The sequence below is a fragment of the Phalacrocorax carbo genome, chromosome 3, assembly GCF_963921805.1.
Source record: "Phalacrocorax carbo chromosome 3, bPhaCar2.1, whole genome shotgun sequence".
Taxonomy (NCBI): Eukaryota; Metazoa; Chordata; class Aves; order Suliformes; family Phalacrocoracidae; genus Phalacrocorax; species Phalacrocorax carbo.
In genome coordinates this window covers 129,031,020-129,056,927 of record NC_087515.1, presented here as the reverse complement: position 1 = coordinate 129,056,927, position 25,908 = coordinate 129,031,020, and the positions used below count along the sequence as shown (strand labels likewise).

The following is a 25,908-nucleotide window of genomic DNA, read 5'->3' as shown; positions in this document are numbered from 1 at the left end:
GTCAGCAGGGGTCTTTGGGTCTTCACTCAAGAAAGTACTACTGAGTAAACACTTGAGTAGGTCATGCTATTTCAGCTGAAGCCGCACCATTGCTGAGCAGAACGAGAGTTATTGTGCGCGTTTTGCAGTCACGTCTTCCTTCCTAGACACCAATATAGCTTTTTCACAACAGTCTGACATTGCTGATGCAGGTTTGGGTCATAAGCAACCATCTTCCCCAAGCTGCCTTCTGCAGACCTGCTCCCCAGCCACGCATCCTCCATGAAACTTTGCGGGTGCTTAGTTCCACCTGGCAGCCTGGCAATTTTCTGTACTGAATCCCAGACTGGTGGGGGTTGGAAGGGCCCTCTGGAGCTCACCCCGTCCCACCCCTGCTGGAGCAGGCACCCCCAGAGCAGGGGCACAGGGCCGCGTCCAGGCGGGGGGTGAATGTCTCCAGGGAAGGGACCCCACAGCCTCTCTGGGCAGCCTGTGCCCCTGCTCTGGCACCCGCACAGGGAAGGGGTTTGTCCTCATGTTCAGGGGGAGCTTCCCGTGTTCCAGCTTGTGCCCGTGGCCCCTTGGCCTGGCGTTGGGCACCGCTGAAAAGAGCCCGGCCCCATCCCCCTGACACCCGCCCTTCAGGTATTTATAGGCACTGATGAGATCCCCCCTCAGCCTTCTCTTCTCCAGGCTGAACAGACCCAGGTCTCTCAGCCTTTCCTCACCAGGGAGATGCTCCAGCCCCTGATCCCCTTGGCAGCTCTGCGCTGGCCTTGCTCCAGCAGTTCCCTGCCCTTCTTGCACTGGGGGGCCCAGAACTGGCCGCAGCCCCCCAGATGTGGCCTCACTGGGGCAGAGCAGAGGGGGAGGAGAACCTCCCTCGCCCTGCTGCCCACACTCCTTTCCATGCCCCCCAGGACACCGCTGGCCCCCTTGGCCCCAAGGGCCCGGTGCTGGCTACCAAACTGCATCTTTTTTTAAAATGTAAGTGATCCAGAACAGACGCCTTCAAATTCATTCCCTTTGCTGGATGTCCTTCATCTTTTTATCAGGTTCAGCTTCGCCCCTGTACCAGCAGTACTGGTTACCCGGCTGGAGAAGGCAGAAGTGTCCGACTGGAGACTGTCGTAAAAAAGGCTCTTCAGATTCCCTGACCTCACCAACTGATGGATTTCCTTGTCTGTCATTTACCTGGCAGTAATAGAGTCCAAATCCCAAACTAAGATATATTTTAAAAAATTAAGACTAATTTTCAATTTTCAGAAAATCAAAACACAAGACTTGCACAAGTTAAAAGGATTTAGAAAAAAATATGTAAGAGACCTCTCTCTTAAAAGATTCCTCTTCCTTGCTCAGTTTATAGGAGACAACCCAGCCTGTAGTAGTATTTTATATATCCCTGAATTTTTTAGTCTATTTAAAACACTTTGTTGCTTAAAGAACACAGGAAACTGTTAAAAAGGCTCAGAAATAAGTTTTCAGAGCTAGAGCCAGAGATATTACTTTAGACTACAGGAACATAAATGCTCCTGATGATTGCCTTACTGTTTACTGAAATCCCTCAAATTTCTCCATTTTTGTCCTTGATTTCCTTCTTTTGTCTTTGCTTCACCTTCAGGCAACCTTTAGCCTCTTAATTTCATCTGTCTTCGATTTGCATTCTGACTACGCCGAACAAGAAACGTAAATACCTCCCGCACTCTTTGTGCCTTTTATTCTTTCGGCTCAGGCCCAGGCACAACCCCACGGCCGTACGGCACCACCTCCTGCACACGTACCGGATTTACGAAGCACAGCTCTGAACAGCGCTCCTTCCACTTCACCAGCGGCTGCACCTTCCTACTAGTACGAGCTACACCTTGCTTCTCTTCAAGTCAGCCAAATTGGCTGCTGCTAGAATTCCTCTACAGACTTCGGGACCCACTGTATTTATGTATCAGTGTTTTCATTGCATAAGATATTAAAATCTAGTCTCTTTTGAGGTTACCAACTATCATTACTTTCTTAAATTCTTTCCTTTTGTCTTGTATAAACTCTGTTTCCAGTAATCACCTGCTTCCAGTTCTGCGCTTTGTTCAGTGTTGTTTCTCTATGTGCAATTCCCCCTCATTCTTTGACACGAAGAGTACGGAAGGAAGGAGTTCCAGGGCCGCTACCTGGTCCTGACGGCCGATAATCTGAATTCTCCATCTCCAAAGCAAGGTGGCTGCACCCAGCTGTCCGGCAGGCGTGGTTCCTCGCCTGCGTCAACTCCTAAACCTGACCTTAGGGGCTGCTTGGGAGCGTGCTGCTTGGTCCACGCTGAAACTAGGGATTGCTCTGACAGTCCTGCACTTCGGGTCACGCAACCGCCTGCACCGCCGCGTTTACCAGAAGAGCGATAGTCCGAATATCCTCCTCCTCTGTTTATATAACTTCCCGCTCCTCCAATTCAGAATTACATCTTAAAACCCACCCATTCTGTACAGCCTAGTAAGAATCAAAGTTAATACTGAAAGACGACGGGCTGGAAGATTCACAGATCCTAGTACCAGAACGGGGCACGGTCCGGCTGACCTGGCTCGCTGCAAGCACGGGCCAGCGGCTTCAGAAGGGAACAGCTACACTAGAGTCAGTCGTACTATTTAGATATGCCTTTGTGCTAAAAAACGCAGGCTGGGTTTATGTATACTGAAGGGGCTAATAACCTACCCGTAGTTCAGATTAAACATTCCAGAACTTTATTACCCACAGAGTTAATAAAAGGACAATATTTAAGTCTGAATTTTCCTATCTTTGCCTTCCAAGTACTGAATGGCATTAAGCCCCAATTTTCTAAATTAAACAGTAATACTATAATGACGCTTCCTCATGAAGATAATTACTAATTATAATCCAATCATCATCTGAACTTCTCTTTGAATAAGTAAAAGGTTGGGCTTAATCTTTTGTCATAAAATAGGTTTTTATATCTAAAATTGCCTATTATTTCTTGAGATGTGATTATCATATAGTCACCTAACAATGCTATTTCTCATATAATTTAAGGGTTTTTAGTTAAGAATTTTCAATGCATATATTTACAGTTGTCAGGACATGACAATACTAAACTTTTCTCTTAAAGAAACACTGTCCTTAGAGATGCCACTTGGATAAGGCTCCCGGCTAAGCACAGCATTCCTGCTAACTGGTTTACCTTTCTGGGGAGGAGAGGTATTGCAACCTTTACGTCTTTCTAGGCTAGAAGAGAGGAAAACATAAGAAAAGTAGGACTGATGCGAAGAGGGGAAGAAACCACGTGTTAAGGTCCTGAGAAGGATTGCGCCGTCTTGTGTGCTTTAAACAGCGTGGAATACAATGACAACCATCAACAAATTAACAACATCATTTGCAATAAAAACAGTACAGTTCACCTATTTATATACTTTTGCTATTTGAAAACCTTTAAAAGCCCTACCGTACAGTTCTGCTATAAAAACTTTAACTTCCAGAATAAATCAGTTGTTTCAGCATGATAAACAAAGGTGAGTTACCCAAGAGGAATGCTCCTTCATCTGATGCTGGTTGCTATGAGGACCATTTGCATGGCCACGCCAAAAACAGTTCTGACAGAGCTGGTAGTTGTGGCACTGCTGGCATCGGTACCGGAAACCCATCATGCTCTCGCAGCGGCAGTACGAACATTCCACGGGATGGAAGACTTGGGGGAGATGGGGAAGGGGGGGAGGGGGGGAAAAAAAAAAAAGTAATAAGCGAACTTTAGGAAAACCTCAACCATCACATTTCATTGGAGCTTCCAAAACCCGCCCCCAGGTTCTTAACCACAAACCACCTTGTTGTTCTGGGCAGGCCATGGATTTTAAGTGCAGAGCAGGTAATTTCGGTAAGGTTAACTGTAAATTTCACTTGTCGATAACACAGCAGTTCCATCTGACAATATTTCAGATGGAATATTTCCAATCCAATGTAAGTCCAATATTTTTTCTTCAGATTTCTCCCTCCTCAGATACGGTCAGCCCCAGAAGTCTCCACAGAAGGCCAGCACCCCTGAGAATACTTATGAGTGGACAGGGAAAGCAGAAAGGCTACATTCACAAAGGCTGATTTCTGCCCAAGGAGACGGCTTTGCCCTGGGTCAGCTGAGAGAGCTCTTCACAGAAGAGGCAAATTCAGACCACCGCGATGGGCTTCTGCTCCGAATCACTTCTCTGCGAGGCACCTCCCTCGCTCTTCCCCGACGCTGAGCTGCCTCTTGCACCTCTACAGCTTAAACTGAAGAAATCCCCAACCTGCTTCTAAATCTTAACATCTCGAGAACTAGAAAATTAAATTAGGTGTGACCTGCAGAGCCACCATCAGAAGCAGGCAAAAAAAAAAGCTTCTACCCATGAACAAACAATCACAGACTCACTCCGTTTAATAAGTCTTCAGAATAAGCAAGAGAGGAACGTGAGAATGAGGTAAAGGAGATATCCTACTGTGTCAAATGCATCTTAAAAGGTGAGGCACGGGAAACAGCATGGAAAGGATGAAGGTGGAGGTGAATTACAGGAGCACATAGCTTAGCATCGCTGTGGGTCTACTGCGTAAGTAGTTACAGGCAGGTACAAACAACTGTGCTTTGGAGAAGACCACAGGAAAGAAGAGCAGCTGAAATTTCAGCCCGTCAGCTGAAATTCTTAGACATGGCTATCAGAAACTCCTGAAAGATGGAAGAGAAATAATTCGAAAGAGTCTGAAGTTTTGATCTATGATAAAGGTTTTGACTTAGCTGTTCTAACGGAGGCGTGGTGCAATACCGCACGGGGCAGTAAAGTCAATGCAGAGAGATACAGCTCCTCCGGGAAGGTTTGGCCAGGTAAACAGTGCAGAAGTGCCTGGTACCTCAAGAGCGGATGCACATGCCAAAACCGCTGAAAACACATGGGTGACAATTAAAACAAAGACATCTTGAGCCTTGACCTGGTCAGGACCGAGACGATCAGGCGGATGATGCTTTACTGCAGCACGTAGCAAGGCTGTATAAGGCAAAGGACCTGACCGAGGTAGGTGATTTCAATATACAAGTTCCCAGTAGGAATGGACTGTAGAGGAACTGGTGACTTTTTTTTTTTTTAAATAGAAAACTGAGAAAAAGCACTGAAAAGGAAGGCTTCTAGATTTGTATCAAACAGTAGAAAACAACTGGTTGAAAAAGATGACAAGTGACCTGAAGCCAACATGCCAACAGAGTAATTTTGCAAACTTCAGGAAGCAGAGGGGAGAGAAAGTGACTTCAGTGCAGACCGTTTCAGTAAACTCCTGAGAATTAGTGGTAAGCTACAGGAAGAAACAGCTCAACAGGAAAACTGAGTTAAAAGAACTGCCAGTTCCTTAAAGAAACGATGCTAAAGAAACAAGCATAAACTATCTCAGTGCAGAGAAAAGAGCAGACTCTAGTAAAAGACCAATGTGGCTAAAACAAAGAGTTCCTCAACATCCTAAAATTCAAGAGGAAGCCTACAGAAGCAAAACCTGGGACAAATTATTAATGAGGGTTAAACAAATAATTCAAATATTCAGAGACAAAGTCAGAAAAACGGAACGAGAGAAAACTACCAGGGGATTTAAAAGGGATGTTACAAGAATTGTAAATAGGATCCTTAAAAGGGTGTGAAATCATACATATGTAACCACTGACTTCTCTTGTTATTTTAACTTGTAGAATACATACTGGAACAAATAATAAAGCCAAGTACTGTAAGCACCTGAAGGACAGAGAAATGAGCCATGGACATTTGCCAAATCAACCTAATGTCTTTCCGTGACAGAGTAATTGACCTTGAAATAGGAAAGAGGCATCAAACGCTATCAATTTGTCATTTTACTTCAGCAATTCTTACAAAACTGGTCTCCCATGACATTCTCGTGACAGGAGAAACACAGAATAGATGAAAAGACTGGAACTTGGATGTGAATCTCATTGGAAAAAGACCAGAGAGCAGTTAATTGTCAAAACGGAAAGATCGAATAAGCAAAGGGCTTTATTCCAGGTCACGCACTGGTCAATATTTTTCACGAACATGTTGAACGATCATCAAAAATGTCCAAATTGGGGCATCACAATTCCAGGAAGGTGTGGGTTAATTATATGTACGGGGAAAGCAATATAATTGTCTGAACAACAACATCTCAGCTAGGAGCAGGCTGGGAGAAGGTGTCAGCGAACATGCAAGAGGTGCTCACATAACCAGCAACACGTTCTCCAGAGCCAGTGGCCAAACCCGAGGTGCTGAAGGGTTTAAGCTGCAGTAGGAAAACACTCGTGCAAGAATATTAGGGAAAAACTTTCTCATCCTAAGGCTATTCAAACAGTGACCTCACCCCAGCTTCAAGTGCAAGGAGGTGTTGAAACTTTTTGACAGAGGATTTCAAGAAGCAACGAGGCAGATCTCTCAAGACTGTTTACACACATTCCTGTTTGCCTTTGCAAAGAGAGACGGATGAAGTCACAGGTTCCCAGAGCACCCCCCTCCCCCAGTACCCCTTCTGCTCGTGGCAGGGGTGCCGTCTCCTGCTAAGCTGCCGCATTAGGTCACCTCCTCGATGAAAGCCGATATAACGGCATCAGCCGATTGCAGCACATTCTGTCTACCTCTGCGTACCACTTGATCTTGCCTCCTCCCCACCTTTACAAAAACATCTCTTATCTCCTCTGGCTCTATGCCTTTAAAAGAGATAACTATTGATGAAACAGGGACAAGAGTCCTGAACCAAAGAATCAAAAGCTTGAAACTGATATGCTTGATTTAGGAAAGCAATAACAACATCCTGATAAAACACAACAAGAAGCAAAATAATAACGGTGACAGCACTCGGTGTGCTGCAAAAACCTCGCTCTAAGAATGATTGGTAAAGGGAAGACTGAAACAATCAGTATCAGAGATTATTAGATCATGGGCAAGGTATCTGGCTGCCAAGATAGAAACCAAAGAGCTGCGCTTTTTGTTTGTTTGGGGGGTGTGTGTGTGTGTGTGTGTTTTTTCTTTTTCCAAAAGTGACACAGTCGAGCTATGGGTGGGAACCAAGGAAGTGAAGTGGGATGGCAAGCTTCCTCCCAGTACCAACCTGCTGTCCTCCCCTTCTCGGCTTACTGGCAGGTGGTATGCCATGATCAAATGCAGAAATTACTCTCTTCCATTTTTTTTTTCTTCATTTCTGAATGCCATAAAATATGGTGTTGCAAGCTTTATTTCTCTTCCCTCCTGTTCTGATCACTTTCCACGCTCCCGTCTGCATAAATCCAACTGGACTGAAGCTGCCATGAAGAGGTCAATTGAAAATGTTTTTCACATCGTTGACATGCCCAACTCCAAGTCACACTTGAACCACCATGACCCTCCTGCCTGTGGACTGTAAGAGATCACCTCATGTCCCGATCCATTTTCCCTCTCTCCTTCCTGCTCTTCCTTTCCTTCCTGAAATGCTTGCTCTAATCAAAATGCTCATGCTTCATTTTCTCTGCCTCAGTGATCTGAACATTTTTGTTGTTGACACCTTCTCTCTTGAAGGTGTCCCATTACCCAAAGCTCCCTGCCACATATGGGAGTGGGAGTTTTAAGCTTCTTTCCACCTCTCACTGCAGCCAAGTCTTCAGTCATTCCCTTTGCTGGCTGCCAGTACTCCAGACTCAACCTTCCTGCTGGGTTTTTCTTGAGAGAGACAAGTGCTCCTGCCTCCCCTCACTCCGCCAGCTGACCAGTTCCCTACGGAAGGTGCAGGAAGGGCAGGAGAGGGAAGCAGCTCGAGAGACTGGACCATGAACCCAATTCTCCAGTCTGGCTTTTCCTGACTCCCAATCATTTATCTGCAGTCAGCAAGTTTTTGCTTTGCCTTCTTTTTTTCAACTGATACAGTCAGTGACTGTCACTGTATTTCAGTCTCTCCCAAGTGTTCTGCCCCTGTGGGACACATCCTTCTACTTCCCACCCCACCGGACCCACCTAACTCTGCTCAGGCTCCTGCACTGCAGTGTGACCCTGAAAGAAATCTTGTCACCAAACTAACCTCCCCCATCAAAGCTTGGAAATTCTTCCAGATGAAAAATGGAAGAAAGTGATGTGTCCTCCCTCCTCTATCACACAGATACTTCTAGGTGGCTTTCTTCTACAAACACCTAATTTGTTCAAAGATCTTGTGCCATCTTGTGATTTATCTCCGACTCCTCATAGCCATTCCTTCTTTATTATTTGCTTTGGTCTGCTCCCCTTCTCTCCAGCATCAAAACATGCACATGATTCAGGTTTTCAGATTCCAGAGGCAGAAACCAATTGCCTGTATTTTCTTCTCTAACTCCAAGCTCCCTTTGTCTCTGAGCTTCCTGAATACACGCTTACTGTCTGATACTCTCCTTCAGTTCTGATCTTAAGAAATCCCTCTGCCTCTCATGTTTCCACATAAGCTGTTGTGGTCAGAATCCCTTTTTGCTGTTTCGCACCCAAATGTAGGTATCATTGCCCCACCTCCAGTTTTTGAGCTGCAAACCCCAAATCCCATATTCACCCTTGTCTTGAAATCTCCATATACTGCCCTGGCTCTGTGTACTCATATTTTATCTTATATTTTGCCTCCTGATGCCAAAAACCAGTCTTTGCTCTGTCTGAACAATGCCCTTCCCACAGAGGCATATGATTAGGGCTTCCAAAATCTCATAGCAATGTAAGTAATACACTGCTAAAATAAAACAATGCAGAAGAGTTTTAGAGGAAAATTGTGGATCCATATTTTGGATCCACAAGTTTGTTTCAAAGTACTTTAATTTTAAGGTACATGAGAGAGGTAGGAGAGATGCAGGACTGCAGGACCACAGACTGGTCTGGAACTGCAGAGCCTGATATCCATGTTGTTTGCTTATGCGTGACAGAGGATTTCCATAGGAAGAACGGTATCGGTAACAGGACGTAGATAGAAATAAGTAGGGGGAAAGAAGAGAATCTTTATTAAATTGTGTAGGAGAAATACCCAAAGACATCAAAAAACTAGCAGTTAAAGGCAAATGGAAATATGACAGCTGCAAAACGCAAGAAAAGAAATCAAAGAGGAGGTAATAAAAGTAGAAAGCTAAAGCAGGATGAAGATGTAATAATTTGACATTCTTCGCACACAAATGTTTCAAGGAAGACCTGGAAAACCCCCCACTGTTCAAAACCCTGGCTAAGACAGAATTAACGTTGGAGGAGAAATGCTTTGAAGAACCGGCCATGACTATAAATACAAACTTCTATTATAGTATTCTCTTACATGTGGAACTAATAACTACAGCCGTAAACAAGACATCCTGCTACAAGGTTTCGTTTTGTCCCCGTGGACACAGGCCAGCAACACTGATGGGCGCATCCGTAACGTCTAAATCCTATCGCTCCGATGCCCGGTGCAAACGACACTGTTGGCTATGAGGCGGAAGCGCAGCCATCTGCTTAACTGCGCAACACCCACCACAGAAAGGCAAAGGCTGCAAATACTGCAGCCCTTACAAAGCTGTATGCAGCTTCACCACAGAAATCACGTCTAGCGTACAACGGACGCCCAAGCTCCAGGCTTCAACTCTGGCTTTCAGATTTTACCATGGAAACTATTCAAATGAGCGGAAGGAGAACGCTTCCAGGAGGTTAACGTCCGTAGCTAAATGCAATGACTAGAGGCCTGCTTAGGCGGCAGCTGAGAGCGGGGATCTATACCTTCCTAACGACTAACGCAGGAACCTGGCTTCCTCGGTCTAAATTAACAGTGGTGAACACACCCAAACCCTCCCTGGTCCTGCACCCCCCGCTGCCAAATCTCTGAACAAAACCTGATCTCTGGGCCTAAACGCGCCCTGCTCCGCTCCTCGCAATGGAACACCACTCTACCACCTGCGATCTGCGGACCACGTGGAGCTGATGGACTACTTCCCCGGCATCAGCTGGTTATGATGACCAGAAGCAGTCTGGCATGTGCTATGCAGCAGCCTACGTAAAAGGACCTTTCAAAACAACCCACGTTCCACCGGAAAGCTTAGGGACCAGCAAAACAGAAACGACTGAAGCGCATTGCAGAAGTTTTATCTGGAAAAGAAACGATGGGCTGAGAACCTCACCGAATGCTACCGGTGAGGCACGCTCCTGGCTGCCAAGTGAGATGACGGCTCTAACCAGGGCACGGAAAAACACAAGTGTATCACAAGACCCAGCTTAAGTTGTGCAAAGACTCTGCTGAGCAGTAGCTTAACACCCTCCTGTACTCTGTAAAAATGCTACAGGGAATTACTGACTTAAGCTACCCAAGTTATCACGGGCAGGCACTAACACACCAGGGCAGCACGGACTGAAAGAGCTTTGCCAAGGCTTCGTTTTGAAACGTGCTTCCAGACATTTGTCATCCCTCGGACGCACAAGCAACACCGTGCCTCTCAGAGGGGTATCAGCCTTCCCCCCGACAAGGAGGTCTCCAGCAGTCTGTAGCTTCCTTTTCCTTTCTTTAAAGCAATTGTCTGGAGAACTGGTCTTTAAGGATGAGAGTCCACAATCAGAAGAGTCTTTCTTGATGACAACTTACAACTCGGGCAGTGCAGGAAATCACCTACTGCTGGTACAGAAGATTTTAATGCCACATTTTTCTTACTGAGCCTATTTTTATTTCACCTACTGACAGCCCAAGGACAATGCAGACCTCCACGCAAATATCCAGATCCTCTACAGCAGACTGAAAAAGTTTTGGCTCCCGAGTATTCGTAAAACATTGTGCCAAAATCACACTAAGGGAGAAAGAAACACTAGTTTCTCAATGGATGTCAGCGATATATTCAGGGCAGGAAAGGACAGGCTGAATCAAAAGCACGGGTTTCTGTCACCAGAACTCTTTTACCACTGTCAGGATAACTCCGAAATAATTCTGAGTATGTTTGTAAACTTATATTGCATTTCTTAAAGGAAGCTGGAATTCACAGAAACCTGGGGAAGCACAGAACAAGAGAAAACGGTGAAGATAAGGCAGTTTTGCTTCTGGAAAGGCAGAGAAATGGCAACAGAAGCCGGCAAGACACTCAGAACACTGCTCGGCCGCTGCCCTGCCCGCCTGGAAGCAAAGGGGGGGCAAAGGCAAAGGGGGAAGCGATGGGGCACAGACACCGAGGGGTGTCGGAGCCCTGCAGCAACCGAGCGTGACCTCAGCCGGCCGCCGCTCGCCTGCCCACAAGGGGAATATTGTTGGCACAGGGAAGTTTAAAGGTGGTCCGTACCCTTCAACATCCCCATCAAAACACCAGCACGGCTGGCAAAGCTTCCTAGGAAATCACGTTCAAGAAATGTGAAAAAGCCAAAAACAAAAAATGGCATTATCAGCACCGTTCTGTGCCCTTTTTAGTGTCCCGTGTCCCCCCTCCCCCCCCCCCTTTTTTCAAAGGAAAGTAGGAAATTAATTCCTCTGCAAGGCTCTCTCTTTCCACGTGAAAAGTAGAAGATTTACCCCAGATGAGGCTGCTTAGGAGCTGCTAAACAGGAATTTTGTCACTTTCGGAAAGGTAGAAATTCTCAATCCTATTCAGAAATTATTGAAGTTATTTTGATCTTCTGGGAAAGTTCAAGCTTCATTTGTCACAGAAGGTGGCGAAAGCTTGAGTTATAACACCTGACTGAAGAATGACCTGGAACAGTTGGAAAAAAATGTTATAGAACATTTTTTAATTGGGAGCCCCTCAAGAGGAACTGCTTTCTCCCCACCACACGCATCTGGGTTTTAAAATCTGTTGCACTCCAGATAAGATACAACCCTTACCCTGGAGAGTCCACGAGCTAGCCATGCGTTTCTACAAACGTTAATATAAGCTTAAGATAACAGCCGTGGCAAGTTTAAAAGCTAGATATTCCTTTCTATATTTTCCCTTCGTTGTAAATGGGAGGAAGAAAAAACCCCACAGCCTGAAGGCTTCTTCCACTTGCATTTACAAAGGATGTTACTTCTACAAAAGCATAACTAAACAGATTAGGATGCCTGCACAAAAGCGTGCTGTCATTATGCTGCATATTAGCATGCAAATTGAGATTATGGCTCTCAAAAATAGCATGCTGCCTATTTGTTTAGATCAATACTAGCAATCCAGTGTTTATTTGATGCCTTGAGAAAGATGTTTTTTTTAACCTGCAAATGTTATTTCTCCAATAAAACAAGCTCAGTTCAGAGCTTAATTGCCTTTTGCTTATATCCGAGTTGAAAAGACAGCTAAAGAAATTGCAGGATTTTTTTTTTAAAGGTGTCAACCAAAGCGTTCAAGTGCGTCTGAAGTAACTCAGCAGCAATCGCCAGAGTAATTAATGAGAATATTTACAAGCTGTGAAGGAGACAAACATCTGGCTGGGAGGAAGAGGCAGGGAACAAAAGCACTGCTCTGTTGAGGTGCGATCCAGAGAAACGAACTTGCAGCGGACATCAGCGACTGACTCCAGAGCAAGGCTACCGCTGAATGCTGCAGGAAATGCCCTCAAGGCAGCAGTAGCAAAGACACAAACTTCAAGGATGGATCTTTAAGGAGCGAGCCGTTTTATCAGCTAAGCAGTGCGTACAGACCCGTGGTGGAAGAAGAGAACTTCAGGGAACGATGTAATGGCAATCACAGCTAGAGTCACAAAGTGACTCGACAGCCGAGGCTGGAAGGGCCCCGGAGATCCGCAGGGTCACCCGGAGCGGGCTGCTCAGGCCATCGTCCAGCCGGTTCTGAACATCTCTAGGGATGGACACTGCACAACCTGATGCAGAGCTTGACCAACCTCACAACAAAAGAAATTTCTTCTTGTGCTTAAGCAGAATTTCCTGTATTTCCATTTTGCCCTGCCACTGGGTACCACCAAGAAGCCTGTAGCTCTGTCTTCCCCCCCAGGTATCTGCAGACATTGATAAGGTCCCCCCGAGCCGTCTCCTCTCGCGGCTAGGCAGTCCCACCTCTCAGCCCATCCTCGCAGCACACGCTGCAGTCCCTTATTCATCTTTGTGGCCCTTTGCGGGACCCTCTCCATAAGCCCACGTCTCCCTTGCTCTGCAGAGCCCCAGTGGCTGCAGTGTTCCAGATGTGGTCTCACCAGTGCTGAACAGAGGGCAACAGGTGTCTCCCTCGAGCTGCTAGCTACGCTCTTCCTAAGGCAGCCCCGGACACTGTTGGCCTTTTCTGCTTCAAGGTGGCATTGCTGGCTGATGTTCAACTTGGTGCCCACTGGGGCCCCCAGGTCCTTTCCCACCAAATTGTTTTCCAGCCCGTCAGCCCCCAGTGCACACTCGTGCATGGGGTTATTCCTTCCCAGGTGCTGGACTTTGCAATTCCTGGTGTTGAACTTTGTGAGGCTCATGAGGAAAGAGATGAGCAAAATTATTTTTAAGGCCTCAATTTCTCATGAATCTGCAGTTGGAGAATCACCTGATACACGTCAGAACACTCAACTTACAGCCTTGCAAGCTGGGTCTGGAGAAACAGTTCAGCACCTCTAGTAAGGCACCTGCAGTGGAAAGAGAAAACCAAACCTGCGTAACACTAGAGAGCGAAGTTTACCTTGAGCAGGGAGGTGAATGATCACGAGCTGTTCTTTTGTCCAAGTTTTGCCTCAACCTGAAGGACCCGCCTTTATAATTTCCACTAGTAAAAAGGTGGAAAGGTGTCACAGTTCTCACCACTTCTGGTATTGGATCACAACATAAAAGAGGTTCATCAACTAGCGAGACCTTCACTAGCAACCCTCGTAAAGCAAGCTCCAGCATCGGGGCGGGTATCAGTTACCCTCCCTGCGTGACGGCTGCAGATTTTAGTTTACGCTGGATGTGACAACCTGCCACCAAGAAGTCGCACAGTGCTGAAACACAGGTGCCAGCTGCAGCTTAAAATTTATCAACTGACTGTACCAAATTCATTAAGGACCCAAATCAATGTCTGAAATTTAAGCCCTTTTAATAATTGTGGAGCACTATGAAGCAAGTGCAGTGTTTCGTCTGGGAACTTAATGTCTCCCATTTCAGCTCACCGTAGGGAGATGCCAATTCCTACCCCGTCCAGCGCTGCAGTTACCACGCTGCCAGGCGCGGAACAGAGCAGTCCGACACACACCACTGAACGGCTGGTCAGGAATAGAATCATAGAATCGTTCGGGTTGGAAAAGACCCTTCAGATCATCGCGTCCGACCACTAAACTATCACTGCCAAGCCCACCACTAAACCATATCCTCAAGCACCACGTCTACCCTTCTTTTAAATACCCCCAGGGACGGTGACTCCCCCACCTCTCTGGGCAGCCTGTGACAGTGCTTGACCGCTCTGGCAGGGAAGGCATTTTCCCTCACACCCAACCTAAACCTCCCCTGACGCAGCCTGGGGCCGGTTCCTCTCGTCCTGTCACTGGTGCCTTGGGAGCAGAGACCAGCCCCCCCCTCACTCCAGCCCCTCTCAGGCAGCTGCAGAGAGCGAGAAGGGCTCCCCTCAGCCCCCTCTTCTCCAGGCTAAACCCCCCCAGCCCCCTCAGCCGCCCCCCAGCACACTTGTGCTCCAGACCCTGCCCCAGCCCCGCTGCCCTTCTCTGGACACGCTCCAGCCCCTCCAGGCCCTTCTTGTCCCGAGGGGCCCAAACCTGAGCCCAGCACTCGAGGTGGGGCCTCCCCAGGGCCGAGCACAGGGGCCCCATCCCTGCCCGGCTCCTGCTGGCCACACTAGAAGCGGAGGCCGTGTCTCAGTGATGTACCTCCTTGGGGCAGCAGCCTAGGACTAGGGGAATCTTTGTGGCCACCTCTTTGAGGATTGGTTTTGGCTGGCTCGTAAGGCTGACAATAATCTGACCAAAAGCATTAGTACAACATACCACCACACCCAAATAACAAATGATCCTGTTCTAAACCAGCATTAATCTCTGCTTCTTTCATGGTTTTGCCTATGTTCTGGACAAGTTTTCAACTGAGACAGGCATTCCTATAAACTCCTACAAGCATTTATTTCAACAAAATTTATGTTTTTTTAAATATATGCAGATACAAAAACATACACAACCCTTGTAAGTATCTTCATATTAATTTAGTCACAGAATCCACAGCAGTAGCCATTGTCAGCACAAGCTTCACATCTTCCATCTTCTGCCTTTTAAACATTGAAAATGACCATTTGATAGGAGATATTCAATCCAGTTCCATGGCGACAATGAACTCTTGCCTATGTCCTGTCCCAGCCTAAACTGTCAAAGCCTCTGGCTTGTTTTTCATTTTGCAGGCACAGCTGTAATCAGAGCTGTGTCTTCCCTCAACATTGCTTTCCCTACCACATGTCCGAGTAACCCCAAGCTTGTTCCTTCTACTGTCTCTATCCTTCAGATTTGCTATTTTTACTTTCCCGTAGCCAGGCCCCCAACACCAAGCCTCCCTTAACTTCTTCTACTGTAGGGACATAATCCAGACTTGACCTCCCCCACCTGCCAAGCCTGCTGTGGCTTGCCACATACCTCTGTACAGCAGCTGTAATGGTTTCTCATCAACGCTTAAGCAGAGAAACTGCTGCCTGATCTGGGGCAAAAATACCACTTGCAACACAATAAGGGTTTCTGAGGAAGAAAAACTGTGGTAACTTGGAGGGCAAGAACACTGGCATGAATTATTGGTGGTAACGTAATTCAGCAAGCAGCTTGGGAGGTATCTGTACAAGAGACTGATAAGAATTAGAAACATAATAAACATTAGAAGTTATCCTGTCAAGTTATCTGAATGCTAAACCTACATGTAACAGGACTCCTGTGTGGAATGTCGGATTAAATCTGGAGACTGGCTGGCAGAACAGACGGATGGGGAGAATCTCTGGCTGCCTGGAAGAAAGCGTCAGGAAAAGGGGCGCTTATGCAACTGCTCCCAGTGAAGACGGTTAGGCTGGGATCTGCGTGTTCTAGCGCAGCCACGTCCCACAGTGAGGGCAACAGAAGCTGTCAGATAGTACAGGAACGCATGCACTAACCCACAAGGATGTATTACTCTGGGTAGCAATTTCCTCCCAGTACTTTCAAGCAGAAGAAAGGTCAGATTATGGATTATCTCCAGATCTTTCCACCATTTCGCTTCTGCCCAGACACTATGTTTAAACATTTTACCCTTGCCTAGGAAGCTCTGAGCGGTTCTATCCTGACCTGTAAGTCATATAAACACTTTTTGCTGCCTGCTCCCTTACTGTATTTACTCCACCCTGAGCGCTCTTCTTGGAGTAGAAGTCTATACGGATGAGAGGACAGAGGAAGAAGCAAGCAAAAAGTCGCTGCTGCTCTTCCATTAGTGCAACCTGTTACAGAAGGATGGGAAAGACACTGTAGTTTACCTAATACTTAATTAGATGAAGCTGCCCACCTTTTTCTTAAGTTTTCCCATAAGCTTTGTCTCCATGTAATTGTTCCCCTCAAAATTCTTTTTTAAAAAAATCACTTTTTTTTTTTAATGAGACACGCAGTTGTCAGGAAATGCCTGTGAACATATAGAACAATTGGGAAATTCACCTTCTCGTGCTGCAATAAAGAAGGAAAGGCCCATTGAGCACCGCAGTTCCAATCTTGTTCACTGCTGAACAAATGCAGATTAAATTCACGACCAGATACGCGTTGCAAGAGGATCGAGAGGAGACAGTGAAAGAAATGCCAAAAGCCAGCATCTCAAAATCACAGCAGTACTTAACCATGTCACAGGCATAAATGTCAAGAAACAGAGAATGGAATATAAATCACGCAAACGTCACTAGAGACAGACTGCCAAGCTGTGCCTGGGAACGGCTGGGCAAAACCAGGAGCCTAGAGCTTATCTACCTATGTCTTAAAAGGAGATTATACACCTTGCAATGACTGTAAATGCGCTACATGGAAAAAGAGGCAGCAACAGTAGGGCAGGGGTTCTGAAGGATGATAACGTGATTCTACTCTGTGGGGAAGGAAACAAAAGATGAAGTTTAGTTTATGGGTGAAGAAAAAAAAAGTTCTGTTTTTTTTTTTTCTCTAGAATTCACATACAAAACATCATACACATACACTGTGTGCAGCTGTACAGTAAATTAAACACACCACCTTTCTGGCCACTAAAAACAACAAATAGTTTCGATACACTTGCACAACCTTCTGCAGGAAACCTTTTTGCTTCCCTGAACTCCACAAAGTCCTCTCAGCCAGACAACTCCTTCGTCACCCTTTATCTCTGTTATTCTTCAGTTTTCCATCCTTTATTGCTCCTGAAATACTTCCCATAGGCAGTAAACCCAGGAGATTTTAGCTAAGAAAGGTCTGGAAGTGAGAGGAGCTCAGCAGGTACCTCCCGTTGGGAGCACTGAAGTGACTCATGTGCTCAAATGCTACCCAAGACAGACGTTTGAATGGGTACCAAAATCTTTGGGAGTTCGCACTTGAAAGCATGTATCAAAGCACAGCTCAAGTGAAGTTTTTTAGAAGTTTCAGAATAAACATGAACATTTAGAGAACATTGTTTTTCTGCTGCCTGCTTTTCCGTCTTCCCCTACCAGTGACGCTAGAACTCAAACTAATCTTGTTCTGCATTGCTGCTGATGACTTCACAGCGTCAGTCTTCATCCCAGGAACGCAGAACGCTTCTCACTCCAACACAAGTCTGGGCTTAAGTGCTCTGGGACTAAGACCGCTGGAGTGTGAACGATGAAAGCATTAAGTGCTTTGTTACGTGAGAAAGGATGGCATATTTACATCTGTTCACCAGAAACCCTGCTCTGACCAGGTGTTTTGAACAAGAAAATATTCCGTTTACCATTTTCAACGTGGGCAAGTCTGTGCATGAGAGGCAGCCACACAAGGCACTGAGGAGGTGGATCAGCCATCAATGTGTCTAAAAACATGTTTAGCATGATCTTTTTCTGCAAAAAAAATAAAAAAATACAACTTAATTATAAGAAAAATTTCAAATTTTTAATACCAAAAACTACTTCAGCCTTAAAAATCTCTCTCTGACACAACTTCTGTCTACCAGGAATACTCCATACGCTACAGAGAGAAAGACCACACTTCTTCGCAAAGGGAGTTTCAATCTATGTTAGGCAAACAGTAACAACACAAAGAAGGTACTGGTATAGACAGAACATCATCATGCAAAAATAAATAAGCAGATGGACAGGGAACTCCAGAAAATGGAGGGCTGGTCAGTCAGGACGGGTTCCCAAGCTGCAGTTAGAGATTCTTATTTCAAAGAGACTTACCACAAATGAGAGCGGGGGTTATTTAGCGACATAGAAAATGCTATTTCACATATACAGACAACGCTGAAAAAAGCAGACACACGCACAAAAAGGGTAGTTACAACTAATGTCCACACACAAACCCTATGGTAAACGTGGGTGGGTTTTTTTTAAAGGCAAAATAAGGCAAAAAAGAGGCAAGGGGAGAACTAAGATTCTAAGATTTTAGAAACCTGTCAGTGAAAAAGAGGTTGAAATCGTTAGGAGAAGGAAGCCAGCCATGTTAAGGGTAATATTTTCTACAGTTTCAAATTCAAGTGCGCAAGAGAAAGTTTCTGCTGCAAATACAAACAGATGGAGATAACTGGTAAGAAAACCAGCTACGAATGTTATGGATACAAAGAAAGACTACGTTGGCTTTCGCATACAATAAGCTAGATGCTTAAGGACTTCTCACAGGCAGAGGAGCAGCTGGTCAGGCGGCCCTTTCTTCTCACCTTAGCATATGGCACTGTTACTCCAAAACACATCCACGCCAGGGAGGGTAAGCAGAGCTAGGGGAAAGCCAGGCTGGTTTTCCGGGAGCTGCGAAATTAACCGTAGCTTCCACTTGTAACTACAGTGACAGAAGTTAAGGTGTTTTTGTCTGGTTTGGGGTGTTTGTTTTTTTTTTAATCAAAAGAGAAGGTTTATATTTAAAGCATCAACAGTTTGTGATTAGAGGCAAATATATACCTCTAATACCTCTGCAGCCTACTACCCTGGAGAAATAATATGGAATTGTAATTACCTATCCCAGTTATCATTAAGTAAAACTCCAAGAAATATTTAATCTCACTTCCTCCAACTTCTATAAGGTGCCCTTGTTCCGGCCTCTCTACTTAGTACATGAAAAGCTTTGCCTGAATAGTTAACTGCTGCCACAGCGAGTCCAAGAATTTCCTTTGCCAGACACGGCATCAGATGCGCAACCTGGAAGAAACTGGGTGCCTGGATCTCACCTGGCACTGCCAGCCTTCCCTCCACCACAAAGCCGAGTCCTCCTTCGGGCTGTTAATAACAACACACAGTCAACCTGCCTTCTCCTCTCCCTGGGGGTGAAGACGTGCAAAGCCTTAACGCACACACATCTTGGTACGGCCACGAAACACTCTAAATATACCAGACCAAGCCTTCTGATAGAAGGAGAACCACAACTTTTAACTGGGAATTAACTGATCGCGGTATGCGATGTCTGAGACCAGACCAGGCAGCTCGGGTAGCCGGGAACCACCGTGCCAAGGATGTTACGATGGCAGCAGCACCTGTAACTGATGCGCAGTTATGTTTCAAACCTTAACATAACCTCCTAGTTGCTTACTTGTACAGGTACTGAATAACTTCATAAATATGCCTCCAAGGCTCCCAGTTTTGACTCGGCTCTCATCTCTCATACTGCTTCATATACAAGAGTATGAAGGTTACTCCAAATACGAAATACTGCTCACGGACAGACAGGTTTTCTGGAGACAAGCCTCAGGACCCATTAGACATCACACCCATTTTTAAAAAGGGTAAAAGGAGGACCCTGGGAACCACCAGTGAGCCTCACCTCCACGCATGTTGGGATCACGCGCAGATCCTCCTGGAAAACACGTTGAAACATATGGAAGACGGGGAGGCGACCGGAGACAGCCAGCGTGGCTTCGTGAAGCACAGCTTGGGCCTGGCCAATCTAGCGGCCTGCTGTGACGTGACTGCACCAGGTGTGACCGAGAACAGAAGAGCTACGGATGGCACGTACCCGGACTTCCGTAAGGCCATCGATAGGGTTCAACACAACTTTCTGGCCACAATATCGGTGATGTACGAGTTTGATGGATGGACTGTTAGGTGGGTAAGGAATTGGCTGGATGGCTGCATGCGAAGAGTCACAGTTAAACTCCAAGTGGAAACCAGTAGCAAGTGGTGTCTCTCAAGGGTCTGTACCGGGACCAGTACTATTTACTGTCTTCACCAACGACAGACAGTGGGATTGAGTGCGCCTTCAGCAAGTTTGCAGATGACAGAGCTGAGCGGTGCAGTCGATTTGCTGGAGGGAAGGGCTGCCACCCAGAGGGACCTGGACAAGCTGGAGAGGTGGGCCCGTGTGAAGTGCAAGACCCTGCATCTGGGTCGGGGCAGCCCCAGGGATCAGCCCAGCCCGGGGGATGGGGGGATGGGGAGCAGCCCTGCCCAGAAGGACTTGGGGGTGCTGGGGGGTGAAAAGCTGGACACGAGCCGGCAGCGTGCGCTCGCAGCCCAGACCCCCAGCCGTGCCCTGGGCTGCATCCCCAGCAGCGCGGGCAGCCGGGCGAGGGAGGGGGCTCTGCCCCTCTGCCCCGCTCTGTGAGACCCCCCTGCAGCGCCGCCTCCAGCTCGGGGCTCCTCAGCACGGGACAGACACGGGGCTGCTGGAGCGGGGCCAGAGGGGGCACAGAAATGCTCCGGGGGGCTGGAGCCCCCCTGCTGCGAGGCCGGGCTGGGAGAGCTGGGGTTGTGCAGCTGGGGAAGGGGAGGCTGCGGGGAGACCTTATTGCGGCCTTTTGGGGCTTGAAGGTGCTGATAAGAAAGGTGGGACAGACTTCTATAGACAAGGATATTCCTCAAAGGGAAAAAGCTGGCTCCCTTTTAAGCAGTGAGAACCTTATGAGTTGTTAAAGCCTGTGCACGGAGTGATGCAACTTCCATGGAGTTCACAAGAGGGCAGCAGGGACACAGGCTTTGAGTTGGGTTTTTTTTCCCCCTACCTATACAGGTAGGATATTTTGCAACCAATTGTCCAAGGAGAATCATGCAGCATTATCAGTACCACATCTTGTCTGTCTGGGCATAGGCAATCTCTGTAATGGCTGAGTTGACGGGAAGGCAAACAGCAGTCCCCATCTCCTGGAAATTAGGAGTGTGTCAGAGAAGGAGGCTAGATAAAGCCCTTTCTTGTGGCTGGTCTAACATTTCCTACTGGGTTCAAAACCCAACCATGGAGCAACCACAGAAACAACACTCAGTCACCATCTGCGATGCAAACCCAGCCAAATAATCCGCCAGCAGGTTCCAAACTCCAAGAACGTAAACGGAACATTAGTAAATGTGAAGGCACAACCAGTCACGAGGGTCAAATGCTCCCCAGGAGAACAAACGCTCTTCTGCGCAGATACCTCCTGAAATCCCCTGCTTACTCTATCCTATTGTAATAGCTGTTTTTACCAATGGCTGTTAGCGTACCTACTTGTCTTAATAGCTCTGTAGTCTCAGGTCTTCCTGCAGGTGGGCGCAGCGGCAGGTTGTACCTGTGCTATTCTTATATTTAGAAGACTACCATAGGCAAAAACTGAGCCAGTTTTATTGTTACCCTGCCAACATGCTTGTTCCAACAAGATGTTAATGCACATATTTCCCCCACGAAATACTGGCACAAACCCACGTCCCCGAGCCAACACAGAAATATGTGATTTTTAACTCTCCAGTGATCAAAACAAGTTACACTGACCTAGGCAGCTGTGTATTAGACCCCACCTGTACCTCTAACTGTCCTGCATCCTGTGCTTAAACTGCAAACCCATCGGAGTATATTTACACCATCTTTTGCACACAAGACCACCTTGTCCTTAATAAAGATATCTGTATTACTCTAACAAGACTGCACATCCTGAGCATCCTTCCGACACTGTTAGGCTTGTGCAGTCAGTTCGGCTCTCAGCCTTACCATCCACAAAGTCTAAGTCAGCCGACGCTGTGGCAAAGCTCTTGAGTAACATATGCACAAATCAACGCCTGGCTAGGCCTGCTTGTATAGTTTGTGCTGCTGAGTTTCAACAGAATAACATGCAGTTTGGCTCTACAGAAGCCATGCTCCTGGCTCCCAAGTCTCTGAAGTAAACTTCTCAGCTCAGTAGAAAGGCTGCAATCAAACTGCTCTGTAAATGAGATATAACACAGACACGCCTCTGCAGTGACAGGGCAGGCTGTGCCATGAACACAGAGCGATTCTGACTCAGGCAGGGAATGTCATGGGGATACAAGATCTCTATGACAAATAGATGCACTGTAGCCAAGTGAACAAGGCTTAAGGGAAGTATGACATGATACCTTACATCTGTGGAAGCCCCCGCTTGACCAGAATAGTAAATTATTACTGGAAGCATTTTATACATCTGGAAGCCATCACAAAGAATACAGCTCCTGCCAAATGCATCCCAGTAAACTCCATTTTGTGTGGGCAATAAGTTAGAATTATTCCATCTGTGACCCAAGAAATGAAACAGAGTCATGGAGTGTATACAACCGCTGACACTTCTTTGCCTATCTGTCCTTTCACCACTCAAACAGCAGTAAATTATTAGCCTTTTGCACCTCTAAGTGGCGGCTCCCAGAACCAGGACCTCCATGAATGGCCAGGAACCACAGCTGGCCAGGAAGGATTTGTCCCTTGGTAGTTGAAGTAACACCAGGGAAGGTTCCCAGCACTGAAACTCAATCATGCATGCTTTTATGTTATTAAGCCTGTGCCTGGTTTAACCACTCACTCTCCCAAATGATTCCAGCATCCCGATCATGTGCTAATATCAGCTAGGAATCATTTTAATAAACAGTTTCCATGTAACCGCCCTGCTTGAGGGAATAAGAGAGTTGAATAGTATGGAAGTGGTTAGACCATTCCAGCTGGCCGTAGGACCACAAAACGCCCCTGGCACTGTTTCGTTAACTAGCACAGATGTAGCTTATATGTCCGTCAGGTAACTGCCAAAGTCTGAAACCCCGCAGCTTTACCAATGCCATCTGGAGAGAATTTCAGCAAAATGGTAGGCTGTAAGAGGAGGCTATCACAGAAGTACCTCCAGGAAGCTTTTTTCCAAACCTGGGAGGCATAAGAAAATGAAATTAAATCTAAGACAGATTATCTATCTACTTGCCAGGACCTGTTTGTTTCAATGCTCTCAAATAAATGAAAGAACTGTCCTGGGGTACAACGTATATTGGGATGAATTAAAAAACCATTACCGCTCTCTACAAACCTGGTCTTACACTAGGGATTTTCTTTTGCTGAATAAAGTTAGAGCAAAGGCATTTCTGAAAGCGAATCAATATGAAGAATTAGCTTTCTTGTTCGTGAGAGCCGAAGTCCAAGAGTGCCAAGGCGTGCTGCAGGCAGGCCACGTGCAAACGGGCAGGTACGACACCTCGCTTGGCCCCACCACAGTATTTACATCAAGAATCGTAGAAGTGTCAGTCAACTGTCAAGGTCCAGCTCCTACACTGGCCTCTCTTCATGGGTAAGAGAGAAACGGTCACTTCCAGAGCACAGGCCTCGAACGCAACGCGAATGCCAGCTCCGTTGCCTTTGCAGACATCGGAAAGGGCACGCAGAGCCTGGAATGCCGCGGCTGACTCTGAGAGCTCCGAAGCAAGGCTGTGGTTCTACGTTCAACAGCGGCGCCACTTACGTGACGCCTGGTTTGATCGGATCAGTCCCCCTACGTGCGCTGACATATCAGAAAGGGTGGCACATCTGTGGGAACGAGTATGGCCCACAAACGCCATGTATTGAAACAGAAAAAGTATTTATTAATTACACTGGTAGTAGAACAAAACTCCGTCCTCAGCAGGTCACAGAGGAGCCGGAGCCCTCATCATTTCCTACATCAAAGGCTGTTTCCTACTGTGCTGTATTTCAAATATACTAATTGCTAATTAACTTATATTTAGCAAAAGTGACTACAAATTCTAAATCTAAATACTTCAGAAATATTTCTTCCGGAACATAATCATGACCAGAATCTAACCATTTCGTTTCAGGCCTAAGATTCTAGGTTTGTGTTTACAGTTGATGTAAGGATCATTTATACTATTTACATTATCTCAAATTAGGAACAAATCCGTGGAACAATTAAATTACAACTAAAACATATAAAGAAATAAAACGCTCTTTTAAGATCATTACTATAACATCTACTCTAAACATTACACGCAATAGAAATAATTCAGGAAAATACAGCTATACCAATAAGCACAACAGGGAGACTGATTTAAAAATAAACTATGTGTACACAAGGTATTTATTTTGTACAGACCCAAGCAACCAGCAAGGGATTTGTTGAAACAAATGCTCTTAGCACAATGAGAAAGCTTAAAAAAGAAAAAAAGATCAAGGGAAAAGAGTAAAAATGCCATGTTTCATGTTTTAGAGAAGAAACAGGTCACCCTTGCTATTCTGATGGGGAACAGAAGTGTCCCTTCATGGAGGGGGAACAAACTAAAATTGCGCAAAATCCTTTAATTGCCTAAAACCTAGACACGCTAGTGTAAATATCCAGACTTTCTTAAAACTGCGTAGGTTATATAGCGTACGTTACCGGCCCCCCTCCCTCCAAACCCACCGAACTACAACGAAAGCAGCCGGAGGCCTTCAGAGGAGAGCGCTGTATTAACGAGCAACACAAATCCGGTTTTGTTAACCCTTACTTGCTGCGGGAAACAGGTCCGTACGGAATGCTCCGTGTATCCGAAGGAAGGCCCCTCAAACACAGCCGTTGGAAGTTTTAGAACTTCTTTCAAAAACTGATCAAACTTTGTAAATATCATTAGTCCGTTTGAATCTGATATTTGGGAGAAAATATCTGTAAAAAAAATATAATGAAACGCTACAGTTAATACATGCTTACTACCTAAAAGAAGAAAATTTATTTCAATCCATTTAAACCCAAGAAGTTTCTTTGTTTTATCCTGAACATAATTTCTTATCACTTGCTAACAAGACAAAACTTATAAATGAACATATTCGAACATGCCATGACATAGATCCTTCCGTTTCCTCCATCCCAGTCAAAACTGGCAGAACGCTCGGTAAATGCGGCGCGCGCCAGTGGCACGCTGGGTTTAAGTAACAGGGCAGTGAGAGAGCGCATGGGAAGCAAAGCAGCGGGAAGCCGGGGTGCGAGGACTGCCACCTCCAGGGGGACAGCCCGCGGGTCATGCGGCCGAGAAACGGGCAAGAGGAAACCCCACCTCATTTTATATCAGAGATGCTGCGCACGCTGCAGAGCTAGAATGGGAACTCCCGGCCTTGGCACAAGAAAAATGTTTATGATGAGGTGAGGTGTGCTTTTTAGTTAGCTGTGTGGGGCTAAAGAGATTTCTGAAACCAAAAAGAGGAGCGAGCAAGATGTTCAGCAATCTTGTGGATATATGGAAAAAGAAAGGTAAGGGAGGGGGGTCCCAGCCACTCCATGTGACCAGCCCCAAGCTCCCAGCTCCCATGGCTCAGGGAAGGTAAAAATATAGGAGAAGATGTGCAGATGGCACTGTAAGAAATTGATGTCATATAAAATAGGAGGACAGCTGTCTACAGATCAAGCAGAGCTGTCCTGGGATCAAAAAATCTCTTTGGAAAAGACAAATCTCTCAAACAGCAAAACTAGGTCTCCGATATCCTCGCAGTCAGACTGCTCTACAGAGGAAGATTTCTCTAATAAGAGCACTAATATTAGTAAGACCTGAATTTTCCGAGATGTGACAGACACCAGAATTCTTCACTGAACAGCCACTGAATCATCTATGAGGTTATTTAAGACAACATCAGTAATTAAACATCAAAAAGGGTATGCTGACAGAAAATAAGCTTAAATTAAGTGATCAAAATAGGTCCGTATAAAAAAAATTTTAAAAAGACTCTTTCAGAAAGGCATATTTCTAGTAAACTAGAGAAATGACTCCAGTCTGAATGAACGAGCTCA

General features: G+C 46.1%; 1 protein-coding gene across 9 annotated transcripts in view; it reads right to left on the bottom strand.

The window, feature by feature from the left end:
• DTNB (dystrobrevin beta) overlaps positions 1–25,908 on the bottom strand; it is a 217,857-nt gene that overhangs the window by 153,369 nt on the left and 38,580 nt on the right. For all 9 annotated transcript variants that reach the window (XM_064448417.1, XM_064448409.1, XM_064448410.1 and 6 more), the window contains 3 exons: positions 24,638–24,792; positions 17,734–17,839; positions 3,495–3,661 (listed from right to left, as the gene is read on the bottom strand). In XM_064448417.1, the coding sequence (XP_064304487.1) occupies positions 3,495–3,661; positions 17,734–17,839; positions 24,638–24,792 (428 nt within the window). The remainder of the gene's footprint in view (positions 1–3,494; positions 3,662–17,733; positions 17,840–24,637; positions 24,793–25,908) is intronic.